Source organism: Ips typographus, linkage group LG6 (genome assembly GCF_016097725.1).
Source record: "Ips typographus isolate SLU linkage group LG6, UJ_Ityp_2.0, whole genome shotgun sequence".
Classification (NCBI taxonomy): domain Eukaryota; kingdom Metazoa; phylum Arthropoda; class Insecta; order Coleoptera; family Curculionidae; genus Ips; species Ips typographus.
Window position 1 is genome coordinate 5,085,669 of NC_138427.1, and position 15,450 is coordinate 5,101,118.

The 15,450-nt window shown below is 32.4% G+C and overlaps 1 protein-coding gene across 2 annotated transcripts in view; it reads right to left on the bottom strand.

Annotated features, from left to right (window-relative positions):
• Positions 1 to 4,264: 4,264 nt before the first annotated feature.
• Positions 4,265 to 15,450, bottom strand: part of LOC145731247 (homeobox protein abdominal-A homolog) — a 40,910-nt gene continuing 29,724 nt past the window's right edge. For both annotated transcript variants that reach the window (XM_081982929.1, XM_081982928.1), the window contains exon 3: positions 4,265 to 7,870. In XM_081982929.1, coding sequence (XP_081839055.1) covers positions 7,467 to 7,870 — 404 coding nt within the window. In that variant the 3' untranslated portion in view covers positions 4,265 to 7,466. The remainder of the gene's footprint in view (positions 7,871 to 15,450) is intronic.

Sequence of the window (15,450 nt, forward strand, 5' to 3'; positions counted from 1 at the left end):
GCTTTTTACGGTCGCTGAAACCCCAAAAATGGAAAAGATACGAAATTTTTCTGCAAATTAAAATTTTTTTAAAGGAGTCGACTATTTCGGAAACGGTTAGAGTTACGGAAATTTGACGGAAGACCAAAAATATGCAGAATGGATTTGGCATCCAGTGAACTTGATTTGTTGTTGTGCATATTTCCTCCTGGCTCTTCATTTTCTTCTACAAATTATAAAAATATTTTTGAAATATGGCACACATTGAATTTATCCGTAAACTAGTAAGTGACAAATTAACAAAACAAGAACAAAATCGAATAAGGAAAAAGTGCTCAAAACTCTGTTGAACATTGCTATTTCAAACATATTTCACGCACTTTTATTTACTGTAAGAAAGCCATAATATTTATTAATTCACGAATCCATAAATATAGTGCACAACAGAAATAAACTTTCACCCATTGATTATTATTGGCAAAACGCAGTTTACACTAACGCTTCCTGATGTAAAAACTCAATTTCCCAGTCAAGAATGGCCTAAATCTTGAGTCAAAATATATGATAATCAGATACAGGGTTGATCAGCTTTAAGTATCAGTGCCCAAGCATGAAATTACAATTTCTCTCTTGTGGGGTCTTCCGAGATATATTTATTGTTATATCTTTTTTCAAGCTGAGCTTAAATTACTTTTAAATTGAGCTTCGATGTTTTATGCAAAACTAAGGGGCTGAAATTTTATGTTGAATCCTAGCACAAGTACAGACATTTCACACACTCCCAAGTGTATATCTTGTCTTTAAAAGTTAACGACTGTCGGTCTCTAATAACTTTTATGCGGGTAAAAAAATTGAGAATTATAACGCCGAAGCAACACTCATCACACAGAAACATTGTCTTCAATAATAGCTTTTTCTTTATGAGTGATTTATAAATAAATGAATTACTGCCTCGTAAATTAAGGAACGACATGTTTATTAAGCGGCTTTTCTATGTTTACGCCTCGCGGCTTTTTCCCGGAGTTCCGTTTTTTACTTACAAGCTTACAGAGATCATCTTTCAAAACACTTTGATGTTGTTTTTTTTACAATAAGATTATTTATTTAACAACAAACATATGCTTACTACACAATTTTTAGCTACAAGAGTGCTAGTCAGGAAATCTGTTCTAAAAACTTATTATTTTGTAATACATTTTTTCATCAATTAAAAATTTGGAGATGTTATTAAATCCTAGAAACTCATGGTTCAGATAATACTTTTTTCTATAAGCTTCTATGAGATTGAGGCAATTGGTTTACTTGTGTCATATTTTCTGTAAGTATTGTTTTTTCTTGAAAATCTAAAGAAAATCACTAGGTTAGGTTAGTATCAAAATGCAAACGTCCGCAAAACGTCCTAAAGATATACAAAGTGAAGTAAAAAATTCTAATTTTTAATTGATATTAAGAATTAAATTTTAACTGAAGCATCTTTTATATAACAATTTTCTATATTTTGAAACTGGTATATAAGATTTTGAATTGCTATGGTGGCTGCACTATCCTTGTTTCTTTTGTATTGTATTTCCTTTGGATTTTGATTTACATGCGTTTTATTACTATAAGTTTGAATGACAAAAAAAATACGAATCTATTGTTTATTGATTTTTAAGAAGTTTTGCAATTCGTTTGTTAGTGTATTACTCATAAGTCTGCTACGATGAAATCAAGCGGAAATTGGGATAAAATCACTTTTTTATTAGTTTATTGATAGACTGACTTACTTTAACTTTCAAAGTTTTCATTTTCTTTGACCTATATTCAACATGATTGGCTTGAGACGCCACTGTTTCTGCCATAGAAGTGTGCCTGGTACTTCAACCAAAACCTCTACTGCCATTACAGTTATGTAAAAATGACAGCTGTCAAAATACGTACAGTAATAATTACAGTTTTAGAAACTGTCATAGTTTTCATTTAAGAACAATTTTCATTTGAATTACATTGAAATGAAATTTGATGAATGACATTTTTGTCATTTATCATATTGACACTTTCAGTACGACATTTAGATTCTAAAGAATGTAATTTTGAGCAATACATACTATATACTATAGTCACGTGACTGTTCAATTTATTTACCAGTCCTTCGTCACGTAAACGTTTCTCCTTTTTAGAGCCAACAGAAAGTTAAACCACAATTTCCATATACACAGAACTATAGTCAATTGATTTAATTTTTGCAGCTCTCCATGTGTAGTTGTCATTCTGACAGTTATAACGTATCTAAAGTAAGATTTCAAAAACAGTTTAGAATCTATGGTGATCGATTTAATTTGAAAAAGCTGTATATTTCCAAAATAGCTTACTCTACAAAACATTTTTTAAATAGAAATTAAATTGGTCAGTTTTTGATTTTTGACTACGTTTTCAAGGATTTTCTCGTAAATAATAAGGTGGAAAAATGAGTACCTAGCTTTTATTAGAATAATTTTTTTCTTACTTTCCTAATCTTAAATTTATTAAATATCAAAAAATCATCTGATTTAAGTGAAAAAATAGACAGCAGTCACCCAATAAATGTTCAGAACGATGACTGACAACATCAAGACATTTCTTTTATGTCAATTCACTTGACAAAAGATTCTTTACTCTTTAAAAATGCTTTCCTTTCAAGATTACTGAAACAAGTTCTAATGCATTATATTTGGTTTTCAAATCCTCATTAAAAACTACAACGATTAAGTTATTATTTAAGTTACTCGTAAGTCTTAAATCGGTATCAAGTATCAGTTGTCAAGAATGTCAAGCCTGCTAGATCACCGGATTTCAGTTCTCTAGATTTTCTTATAGAGCTCTATGAAAGACCTTGCACATGGATGTCTATTTATCCAATTCTCAAATTTTATTTGCCTTAGGACACTAACTAATTTTTATCTAAAATATGTTTTTTCCAAGTTTGCCAAAACGCAAAAATTTCTAGTTTAAACTACATTTTGAAGGCCAGATGTCAACTGGCCTTTGCAAGTACAAAATTGCATAATCAAACCACGTGTTTTTTACAATTTTAGCTTCCTACAACTGTCTACATTTGATTTACCAAATTTTTTTAGTTTTTTATCTTCACGTGATTTCACCAGGTGTCAATTGGCCTTTACAGTGTTACAGCAAGCTCAAAAATGTCACGTGACTAATTTTGACAGACAACTGGTCTCTACAGGTTCCAAGTTGCAGGGTGTTTCGTTTGACATAATCAAAACATGTGTCAAAAGTTTAGCAATTGATTGAAAAAATACTGGAACTTTGCTAATTTGAACTAAACTGTCAGTTTAAAATTAACGATAGATATTAAGTAAAATACAATCAACTTAACCTACATACTTCTATTGCCTTGCAAATAATATGCACAGTGTGCAAAAAATCTTTATGTATGAGAGTTGTAGAGTATTGTCAAACTTATTTAGGCATAACAAAGCCCAAGAAGAAGTCAAACTTTGGACAAGCTATCAAAGGATACAATAATGACAATTTACAACCAAATTTTGTAAATTTGTGGTTTTAAAAATTGTACAAACCTCTATTTAAAAGCTGTAGAATAAAGCTAAAAATGTAGCAGTTTTTATTATTTATTTTGAACTTAACAAAAGACTGTTAACACAATTATGATAACGGATTTGAGTCTTTAATAAGAATTTTCCTATTTCATTCAGTAGCCAAGATCTTGTAATAGTGACTACCAAAAACTAAACTAAACTATCGCAGTAACTAACTTCCAGGCATATTTGTCGATTTGAAATGAAAAAACAGAGTTGATAAATGAGATTTCTAAAAAGCTATTACAGCAACGATCGACATCATTTGGTAATCGAGAAAGAGACGGAGCACGTGGAAAATAGAGGCGTAAGAACCGGCAGGCTGGAGCTGCGAAATGTGAATGCATAATGAAAAAGTGCGCATAACAATATGTTCCAGGGTCATAACAGACAGTTTTCCGGGGTTTCCTCTGCCTTTACTATGTAATAAGGCCCTTTACGAAGGCGGGATGGATCGGGAGAGCGAGCCTGATGTGGGCAAATCGGCCTAAATTGATCCATTCAATAACCGCAATGTGTGCCTCTGCTCTTTCCAGCCGCTGTTATATTTATAAAGAAACATTCTCAGGGTTAAAGGAATTGGTTGGCTTTAGCCTCGTTAGAGAAATTTTCTGCGAGGGAAATTTGCTATTTTACCCCTTCGGCTATCAGAATGGGTGCTAACATACGGCATACGTAGTATAGTAGAAAGCATATAAATAAAACTTAAATTTCCAAAGAAATATTTAATCAGTTCAGACAATCTGTACAATTACATTATATTACGCTTTTACAGTTAAATATTATATAAGAAACATGGCATCAAAGCTTAATTGTAGCCCACTAATAGTACACTTTATCTATAGTACATTTAATCTCTTAATTCGGTTTGAGGGTATGAATGTCCGGCCAATACACCGACTTTAAAACGTATAATACAACGTACGATATTACTATGAAAACTTAAAGTCTAGTCTTACACATTACTATAAACAGCTCAAGTCAATAAATAGTTGCATTTTTTTGTAGTGCATACAATGAGCGAACTTTGTGTGAGTACGGATGACAGGGAAAACAAAAACGAAATTTAAATTATTATTGCACATTATTTTAAAATAAACAGCAAAAACTCAACCAGCAACAATCGAGAAACTTTCTATAACGACCAATTTTTTCGTCATGCAAGCAATGATCGCTTTCTACACTCCTCTTATTGCGGTAATAAATTGAAACTTAAACCCCGTTTAAAAGAAGCGTTTTCGCTTTAAATAAAGCGGAATTATGCAAATAAAATAAACTCGGTGCTTTTCTCGATAAAATTATTACAATTTGGCAAAACATATAAAATTTGTAAGTATGTCACTTCGATATGGATAAAAATAATACAACGGAGTTTTGCACTTAAATAAGTGGGTTTACATGCTGCGGAATCGGTAAGCATATTTACAGAAAAAAGTTATAGTTACGAGAGTTTTTAAACTGTACATTTAGTAACATTTAATCATGGCGACTGGTCTAACAGACTACACGAAATACTTGTCTTGTAGAGAAACTGCTATTTTAATCCGAAGCGGTTAGACATTTATTTTAAAAATTAATTAGAAAACCGTTTCAACAACGAAAAACTTAATAGCGTATACGTGATATACTTTTTACAAATTACAAATACCACAAACGAGAAAATACACGTCAGAAGTAGAATAAATACATAATATATATTTTTTTAATTACAGGGTCAATTTCGATTTTTTTGTCTTTGTATCGAAAATATTGTACAGTTTTACGTATTTGTATTTTAGATATAGGTAAATGTGCATTGCATGAATAGGATGTCAAGTTTAGGATTTTTCAATGAACATCACGAGTAAATGTGGTAAATGATAGTTTTCTTGGTCAAAAATGATGCTGTTAATCTCTATTGATCTCATAAAGTTTGTAGCCAGATTATTGCTTAAAAATAAACAATTTAAGTTATAGATGCAAAAATATTAACCAGAACCAACAGTAATAATTAATAAGGTGCATAAATATATTACAGTTTGCTTTAATTTTAAAATTATTATGTTTTGGTGAGTTTCGTAAGTAAACGCAAAAAAGAGTCAATAATTTTAATTTTTTTCTTTTACAGTATTTTTAGAGTGCTTTCAAGGATAGGTACCAACTGTTTTAAACTGTTCACATCCAGTGAAATGTTAGTATTTCTTCAAATATGTCGTTTTCTTACTTTGTGTCAGTTTCAGAAGGTCAAACCTCACATATAAGTAAGTTATAGGTAAAAGTAAAAACAAGAATGTTTGACGTTTGTACTCAAATAATATAAATTATAAGGCACCTAAAATTAAGATAAATTTACAATAAAAATTTTGAAGGTTTTTTTTTAATTGGTGTTTTGTCTGTTCTACAGATAATTTAGGTTTTAGTAGTGCTTTGTACACCCTGTAGCTCTGTTCGACTCAAATAATCAATGAACTTCAGGAAAAATTGATCATATTTGAAGAAAGCCTTCTTTACTCTTGTATTTTTTTTCTGAGATCTCTACTATAAATCACAGCATTATTTTAGATTTAAATAGATCCAAAACGGTATTTATCTCAATATTTCTCTGTTTTAATTTTTTGTCTGACAAATTATAAATAATTATTTTAAAATGAGTGGAAAACTGTAAAAGTTTTTATACGAAAACTTACTATTATATTACAATAATTGATTTGATAATTATCAGTTCTAAAAATAATATATTTGCAAACATAATTATTAAAGTCTCTATAAATTATTAAAACTTTTAAAAAAGTAGAAACACAAACTTAACAACAAATCAAATGAGGTGTAGTAAATTAAACTTGAATTTAAACTCATTTGATATTCAAATGTGTATGAAATTGAGCATGGCAAAAATCATAAAATGTAATAGAAAGTGTTTTGATATAACAAATAAGAAAGCAAACATCATATTTAAACCATTTACCTTTCTATTACAATTTTTACGTTGTTTTTCGCCTTATAAGTACATTTGACTTTTTCTAGTTCCATTTTTTGAAAATGAAAGCAAATCTTTAGACGATTCAAACTATCATTTCCACACTTTTTAAAACCGACTGAAATTCAATAATTTTTATGGCTTATAAGTATAAGTTTGTTCTACCCTGACACCAAATTACGTATAGAGTTTACTAGAATATTTCCAGAGATAGGGGACAGAATGAATTGAACTCCCCTTGTATAAATCAACTAGGAGAAATATAACATGTATATGGGTTGGTGTGGATAAATGGCTGATTTATCTTAGTTGTTAATCATACTGTGAGCTTGGCACACTTTTGTTAGTTTTTTTTAGAGTTAAACTCGCTTAACTCTAGAGATAATTAAACTTAACACCACAGTAACGGAACACAAAATACTTAAAGAAATAAATAATTACGCGATTTATTGCTGGATTCACCATTTTTTTAGGTACCCTCAACACCAAAATAAAGCTTTCAAACCAAATCGAACAGAACGGCGTAAACGCGCAAATAACAAGAAAAAAATCACAACAACGTTACGTAAACGTAAAATAATATAACGTTAATAAAAATGAGTTTTGGGATCAGCTCGTTTCTGATCAACAATATACAATAACTTAAGGACGTAAATAGAATACTATAAAATTACTTTAAGTATAAAAATAATAACGTGAACGTATTAATAATTATATACAACGAAATTTAACATAGCCAAGAAGGAAAACAAAAAAAATAGAAATACGACTTAAAGCGACGTTTCTTGCTTATGTAGTTTCCTCAGTCCGTGTTTTAATGTCCGTTACGATTCAGGAAACCGTACAAAAAGCGAGAAACTAATATATACATCGTCATCTACAACACCAACAAACACAACAGAAAAAATCTTAAAGTAACTGAGACCTAAAACAATATAGTCAATGGCACCAGAAGCTTAAGTCGGAACTTTTGTCACTGTTTTCAGGAGATCTGAGGAACTTTCCGTCTTCGTCATGTTCATCTTCAAAGGGTCATGGTGGTGTTGGTGTAAACTATCCCCACCCATACTTTGTTGTTTTTGTTTCTCTTGCTGCTGTTGTTTGTGCCTTTCCTGTTCCTCTCTTTCTCTCCTTGCCTGTTCGTTAATTTCCTTCACTGCTCTCAGCTCCTTTTTGAGTTTCATCCGTCTATTTTGGAACCAAATTTTTATTTGTCGTTCTGTCAGACAAAGAGCGTGAGCTATTTCTATTCGTCTTCGTCGTGTCAGGTAGTGGTTGAAATGGAACTCTTTTTCTAACTCCAGGGTTTGGAAACGGGTGTAAGTTTGACGACCTCGACGTCTTGGACATCCATTTGGACCTGAAATTGAATAAAAACTAGGTAGAATTTATATTACAAGTACAAGAGAGAGTATTAGAAATATTGTAACAGAAACGAGTAGCTGAAATAATAGGTCAGTTTATTGAGGCAAGGTGAAAGCTTGGCAACTTTCTCTTCTATTTTTCTGCACCTTAAAAAAAGGGTAAAAACAACCCTTTCACTACAATTCTCTGAACCAACCCTTTCTCTTATTTGCATCACACTGTCCAATGCAACTTTCTTTTTTTATGGCTTGACTCAATGCACCATAAACCCTTTAATTTTTTTTGTAAGGGATAGGTAAAAAAACGTCTGAAAGAGGGTCACAAATCAGTCAGTATTTTTACGACTAGTCTGGCAAAAAAATCACTCTGAATGATGGTTTGGTAAACGCTCACTTTACATAACGAGATGTTAAGTGTGAGGTTGGCCTTACGCATTCCCTATCCAACAAATCTCGCTTTACTGGGCAGTTTTCCAATTTTATTTCGTTTTCCTGGTTGCCAGAAATGTTTTTCAGTATAAGTTAAATGGCAGGGAAAAAGAAATACACGACTTGATCTGTATAGAGGTGTTTTTTGCGAAACAGCTGTTGCCTTGTTTAGGGGGGAAGTAAAATGTAGTAGTATCTTATACAGAGTGGTTGTAAATTGAATTGGACATTATTTTCTGGATGGAAATGAAAATAATACAGATTTGCTGTGTGAACAGTAATTAAACCGTGTGAGACCCTTTAAATGACTTTGAAAGGCAGATACTTCATTTTTCATGAATTCTATATTAAGTTGTTCCTATACTTAAGGTAAGTTTCTATTACACCCTTAACCATATTTTAGTGTTTTAGTTTTACTTAAATAATCACATTTACATCCCCTTAATCCAGTCTGTAGCAACCCTATTCAATTATTCCAGCATTTCCAGCGTCCAACAAATTAGTGAACGACATCCTCAATACAGGTCCGGAACAATTTTTTAATTAATCCGGAACTCGTTTCGAATTACAGGGTCCGGGCCCATTAATTGCACCCCCAGCCTCTGCCCCCATGATTTACCGTTGTTTCGGCTGCATTGCATAAGGGGTGGTCGTCGAAAACGACCCCGTTTCTATAGCAACAAAGGCCGAGGATAGCGCCATATTGAACTCTCGACAGTGGAGGCATTCCATTGTATGTGCACAGGGAAGGATTCGCATTTTTCAGGTACGGACTCTGGATATTAAATTCTTATACGTTTATGTATTTGTTTTTTTTACTGTATACTGCTTTTTTGACGTAATCTATTTCAGATTTTTTGCAGACACACTTGTTGCCGAATTGGAAATGTGACACCACTACATAACCAAAATAATATTTTCAAAATTGAGTTCATAAGTTATTATTTATAGGTAAATATTTTAATATCACTGGTTACTTAAGAAAATTGAAGTAATTTTAGGAGAATTTAAGAGAATGATGAAGAAATGGCATAATCCATAAATGCATATCAGAGTCAACAATTCAGGAAATGGAATTTGGATTAAATGGAAATATAAAATGCCAAGTAGATGTATTTCTTGGTGGAACCACACTGAAAGTACAGGTTCATGGAACCAAATTTGACAGTTGACGTTGTTAACGGGACAGGTGTTATAATTGTCGAAACCCGTTCACCACCGTTTCTTTGAGAAATTGCACTGTAAGTTGTCTGTAATGTCTGTTAATGTCACAACTCTTGAATTTAACTCTATGGAGCTAAAAATATAGCTTGCAATGCGATGTATGCAAGAAATACAACTAATCTGCGTATTCCAGAAGTATGCTAACGCTGAATCGGTTTTGAATCAGCTGTGTGGTGTGACGTAAGAAACATATCTAAGTGTCACTTAGCCTCACAAATGTCAAATTTGGGGCTCTATTGAGGTGTAAATACGAGATACAACTTTTTGCATTTGATAATTTCATTTTACTGCTGATTGAGTTTTAATAGTTATAACAAGTATCATCTGACTGTAAGCCACGCTGTGAGGTGTCATTAAGTATCATAACTGTCAAATTTAACGTCTTAAATTGTCACAAGCCAAATTTAACTCCACAGAGTTACGAATAACAATGTGCGACGTAATTTATCAAAGGAGCTAGACTATTTGACATTTAACAGTTTCACACCACCGTTTAATGAGTATTGACAGCTTTCACGTGACTATAGGTCTGTCATTAAACGTCATGACCCATGTTTATCCAACCACACGAATTGAAAGCTGCTTAAGCTTTTCGACGTTGCCAAAATGACTGAATCAGTAGTTTTAGTTTTGGCAACGTTGATATGAATGTAATTTTCAAGCTTTCCACGTGGAAAAGGTGTTTTAGAGTGAAAAACTGACATTTTCACGGTTTGTTAAGGTTTGGCGTGAGTTTAAAACGCCAAGACTACACGTCTACTATTCCATTGTCTGAATTGTGGCAAATCCATACCAACAAAGAAGAAATATTCAAAATTTTGGGAACATCTGTAATAGATAATTCTCGATAAGTTACTGATTTCCGTAGATTCTTCGTCAATTACCTTGGGCCATGTCCAGTAGTTACTTCCACGATGTTAGAACAATAATTGTTGAATAGCGAATAATTTACATATTTTTTGAGACAAATCTTTCTTTACTTCGTTTAGGAGAAAATGATGTTCAGTCAACAAAATGAACAACAAATTTAAAAAACTGGGGAGTAAAACACTACTCATTAGGAAAGGTCAAAAGGAAACGAAGGAGTCAAAAATTCAGTTTTTCAGTATAAGGAACCGTACGGTAATAGAGATGGTGAGTTTCTTGACCTTTGTAGCAATATTTTTGTGTTTTGTATGACAAAATGCCATTTCTACAGCTTTCCCTTAAGTTTTAAGTTTTTTATTCAAAAAACAGAGCAATTGAGAACGTTGATGGAAAGTTTGTGGTCTACCCATATACTTTTTGTTATACACATGTAGTTTTAAGTAGTATTCTATTTGTAGATCCCTTAAGTTTTAATACGGTTTTGGATAGAGGTTCCTTAGGAAACAAAAACAAAATAAAAATAACTGAAATTTTATAGTCTTTAAGCCGATTTAAAATTAAAATTTTATGGCTTTTAAACGATGTGTCGAAATTGTGCCAAGCCATTAAACTAGTTTTTCCTATTATAATACGTGGAAAGTTGACTCACCTTTGTAAAAATTCTGATGTTTGATGTAAAATTCATTCTATCAACGCCCATTTTAGTTCAATATTCCACAGGATGAGACTACTTCGCCTTATGACTTTTAATTAACCGCTTTTAAAGCATACCAAACAACCTGAAAGCTATAGCTTCTTGAAACGACTCGGACGTGCATTAGACATATTACATTGAATTGCCATTGAATTTCCTATTTTACGACTGACAAGGACATTTATGTGGTTTATGATTTTTGTTCTAAGAACGAATGACGAATTTCTGATTTGCTTAATACCATAGACAAAAAATAAACAAGTTAGGTGGTTTTCTTGGTGATAACGCCGCCATTCCGGTGATTGTTTACGACATTGTACTTTAGACAATTTCCAACAGATTAATGGTGGAAGATAAGGCCCTGGCGGGATATTAACGGCCGCAGTTACTGTTGTATACCTTCACCGTAAGATAGAGATAAAACCGTCGAGATAACGGGGTAAAATACGCGAGCGGGTCGTTTCGCGTTGATTTTAAGTGGGGGAGAACCTTGATTGATGCTAAATTCTTAGGGGAGCTGGTGGTATAGGCTCTTTGCAAGGAAACGTGTTAAATTGCAATGATTCCTTAAGATTACAGATATATGTAGAATGCAAAATTTTATGTTTCTCAGAATTAACATTGCTGAATTCCTGATTTTTATAAATTTCTTTTATAGAGTTAATTAAGGCTCTAAGTGAATCTGTGGGTACTAATTAAATAAAAATGAGCTAAAATCCATGCAGTAATTAATTCAACGCTTCCTAGTACTTAAAGAACAAAGCAGTTTTGCATTAGGTATAATACAATGCTATAAGTAGATGCTTCAGAAAATTAACTTAAAAACTCAAATAATAGTGTTTAATAAACTGTTCTTTGACAAATATATAGGCATCAATATGGCAAATTTTGGAATCCTTAGTACACGCCTATAGACCCACATCTCGAATGCTTCCAGCTTGTTCATAGTGCTCAGCTTCAGTGTCCATCCCTCCATGCCATAAAGCAACACTGTCCAGACATAGCATTTGATAAATCTAATTCTCAAGCCAAGATCGAAATCAGTTATCTATCTATATATAGTATCAGGGGCATTTTCAATCCGGCATCTGATTTCTGTGTCTGATTCCCAGTTTTTTAAGAGTTTTGAAATTCTTGTGACTTTCGAATAATTATCAAAAATTTAGTCTTCTTGGTGTTGATATTGAGGCCCATGTTTGTCCCAAGCATATCCCGCAAATCCTCCATGTTATCTGCAATTAGAACTGTGTCGTCCGCATAACGAATATTGTTGACCCATACACCATTCACCTTAACGCCCACGTTGCATTCTTCTAGGGTTTCCTGAAAGATGGCTTCAGAATATAAATTGAAGAAAAGTGGGGAGAGAACACACCCTTGTCTGACCCCTCTACAAATTGCTTTTGCTTCTGTGAGATCGTTACCAACTCTGACTTCAGCCATTTGGTTCCAGAATAGGCTTTGAATGCAGCGGATGTCTTTTTGGTCTATGTCCAATCTATTTAGGATTTCGATCAGTTTATGATGTTGGATTCTCTAATGTCTAACTCATGAGGCTGATTAGTCTGTAGTCCTCACATTTTGTTGCATTGGTTTTTGTCGGCAAGGGGACAAAATTCGATGTTAACCATTTGGCGGATAATATTTACAGAGAGAAAGAAATTTAGTTGAAACCTTGTCTAAGTGAGATTATAAACTTTTCTTAACAAAAATTATATAATTTTTAAGAACTTATAGCTCAAATTCCCCAAATACCCCAAAATTTGGGGTATTTGTGGTCTATACAAACTTTTCTTTTTATCTTAATTTCTAAAACTGCCCCTGTTATATGTAAATTGTAATTGTAATTATCCAACGTTTTTGTGAGTTTTTTGTGATCATTTAGGAGTGTACTGAAAGGTATTTATGGTATTGTTAAATCGCAACTAATTTTCAAATGTATTTTTCTTGGCACATACATATTACAAATGAGAAAATTTTACGTCATAAAGAATATATTAACCTTTTATGAATATAACAAAACTTTCAACCAACGAGACAATTCTTTGCTATTTTAACAATACTAATAAAACTGTCGTGAAAATATTGGTGTGCAATGAATCATTTTCAAGCCATAACAGAAATAACCATATAACATTATTTTATGGACCATTTTTAACTAGGTAATTACGTAATTTAAAAAGCTCTGAGCTATGAATTCCTGCGTCTCCATAAAAACTTTACATTGTAGCATACTAATAATTGCATTTTCATTATGAACACTTTTGCAAACAAAATTAATTAAAAATTTAACAATAACCATTTCAGGAAATTGCCGTTTGACGTTACTGGCTATTGTTATTCATGGCTAACGCTCAAAGCAAATTGCAATACCTTTGTTTGTGTCAAATTTTAGTTAGTTAATTGTATTTCCGGGAGGTTTGCATCTTTTATGTTTCCACATTCTTGTGGAAAACCCATAAGGAATAAAAAAGCAGATTAATAAGTGTTCAGGGGTCGTAAAGCACACAACCGTCCCTATCCAGGGTAACATTTTCCGGAGATGCTGCACAAACAGTTTTCATAAAGTCGGTGAAATCGTCTCATATTCCCAAACGACCTCGTACCATATTTCCTCATAACCATTTTCATTCTGAGTCTGAAAATGGACAAAATCCTGTGCCTAATTAAATATTTGAATGCATATTGGTGCTTTAGCGTGCTCGCAAATGCATTCGTGTTGGAGTTCCGGACCTCGTTAAGAATGCACGCCCACAGGGTCGATGTGCGGGCCCTATATCCGTACCAAACTTCTGCACAGATTTAAAAATATTATCTATGCAGTTGTAATTTTGTTACTTAAAAAAAACTTAGGATTTCCTACCTCTAACACGTCTTATCCAATGCATAGAAGTATGGTTAACGAAATCTCTCTTGGCACTTGCCCAGCTTAAAGCCCTATCTACATGATCTTTCACATTCGCCGTTGCCTTCATACATTTTATCCAGAAACTGCAACTGCTGCCGTTTCCAGGCAGCTAAGCGAGGCGTTATCTTCATTTGCGCTCCCCAGGGGCATTCGGAGACTTTCTGGATGACGTTGAATCGTATCGCCGAAACGGGAGCAAAAAAAAACCATACTGTACTTTTTGTTGGAAGTTTCATGATGCTTTTCGAGAACTGTACCGGTCAGATTTTCGAGTGGGAGGAGATGAAATATTTTTATGGTTTCCCATGCAACACGAGAAGTTTTATTGACCAAATAAGCAAATGTTTATGGTAAATTCGAAATATTGATCAGAAATAATGGCAGAAAGAAAATATCAAAACAATTAGACAATATTCCTTGCAGTGCATAAAATTATTCCCTACAAGAACCTTACCAAAAATTATTTCTATATTCTGTAATCTGTCTTGACATGACAAAGAACGTATCGTCTGCATACCGCCTGGCTTAAATTTCTTGTTAGTCTTAGCAAAATTTCATTGGCACACGTTTAATGATCCTTTTTGATTGAAATGCTAACCAATCTGATCTTACAAAACCAGAAACTCAATTTTTATGAGTTTATTGGGAAAATAGAATTTAAATTAATCAAGAATTTCCTAGAAAACTTAGTTAAGTTCAAGTTACCATTATACTTAAGTAACTTAAAGTTATACTTGTATGAACAATATTTTCTGTTTTAATAGGAATTGCCAAACTGAAAAATAATACTGAGTCTTCCCACTAATTTAAATTTCTTATAAGCATCCACGAATATTAATAAATCGTAAAGATTATTTTTAATCAAATGAAAATAAATTCCATTTTTTATTAGAATATTTTTTGGTGATGTAGGAGGTCTTCCTGATGAATGGTTAAAACAACATCCTATTAGAAGTTTATCAATTTTTATTGATTAATTTATCACCACGTATCACGCCTCTGACTTCTTGAACTACTGACTTGTATGAACAATTATTATTACTATAATGTATAAGTGACTAGTTTGTTGGTTACATAAAATAGTTAGTTCCCAGAATACAGATTCTTTTCATTTAAGATACAAAAAGTAATAGTACTTCCAGTATTTTCAACCATCAGTAAAAAATTTCAAAAACACTAGTTTGATTATTTTTTCTATACCAAAAGTTTTAATTAATCTTTGCTGGTTTTCATAAAATGCAATTTATTCTTTGACAAGAAGAGTTGGGTATGGAATTACTGCTTGAAGAAAAATGGTTACTTGCACATCTTATTACTTATACTTTAGACAACAAATGCTAGTAATTGAGCAACAAATAACATAAAAATCCTATCCAACCTAACAAAACGTTGCATAATTTTTTAATTAGTCATATTACCCAATTTAAGTCTGTAAAAATAACGCAATTACCTTC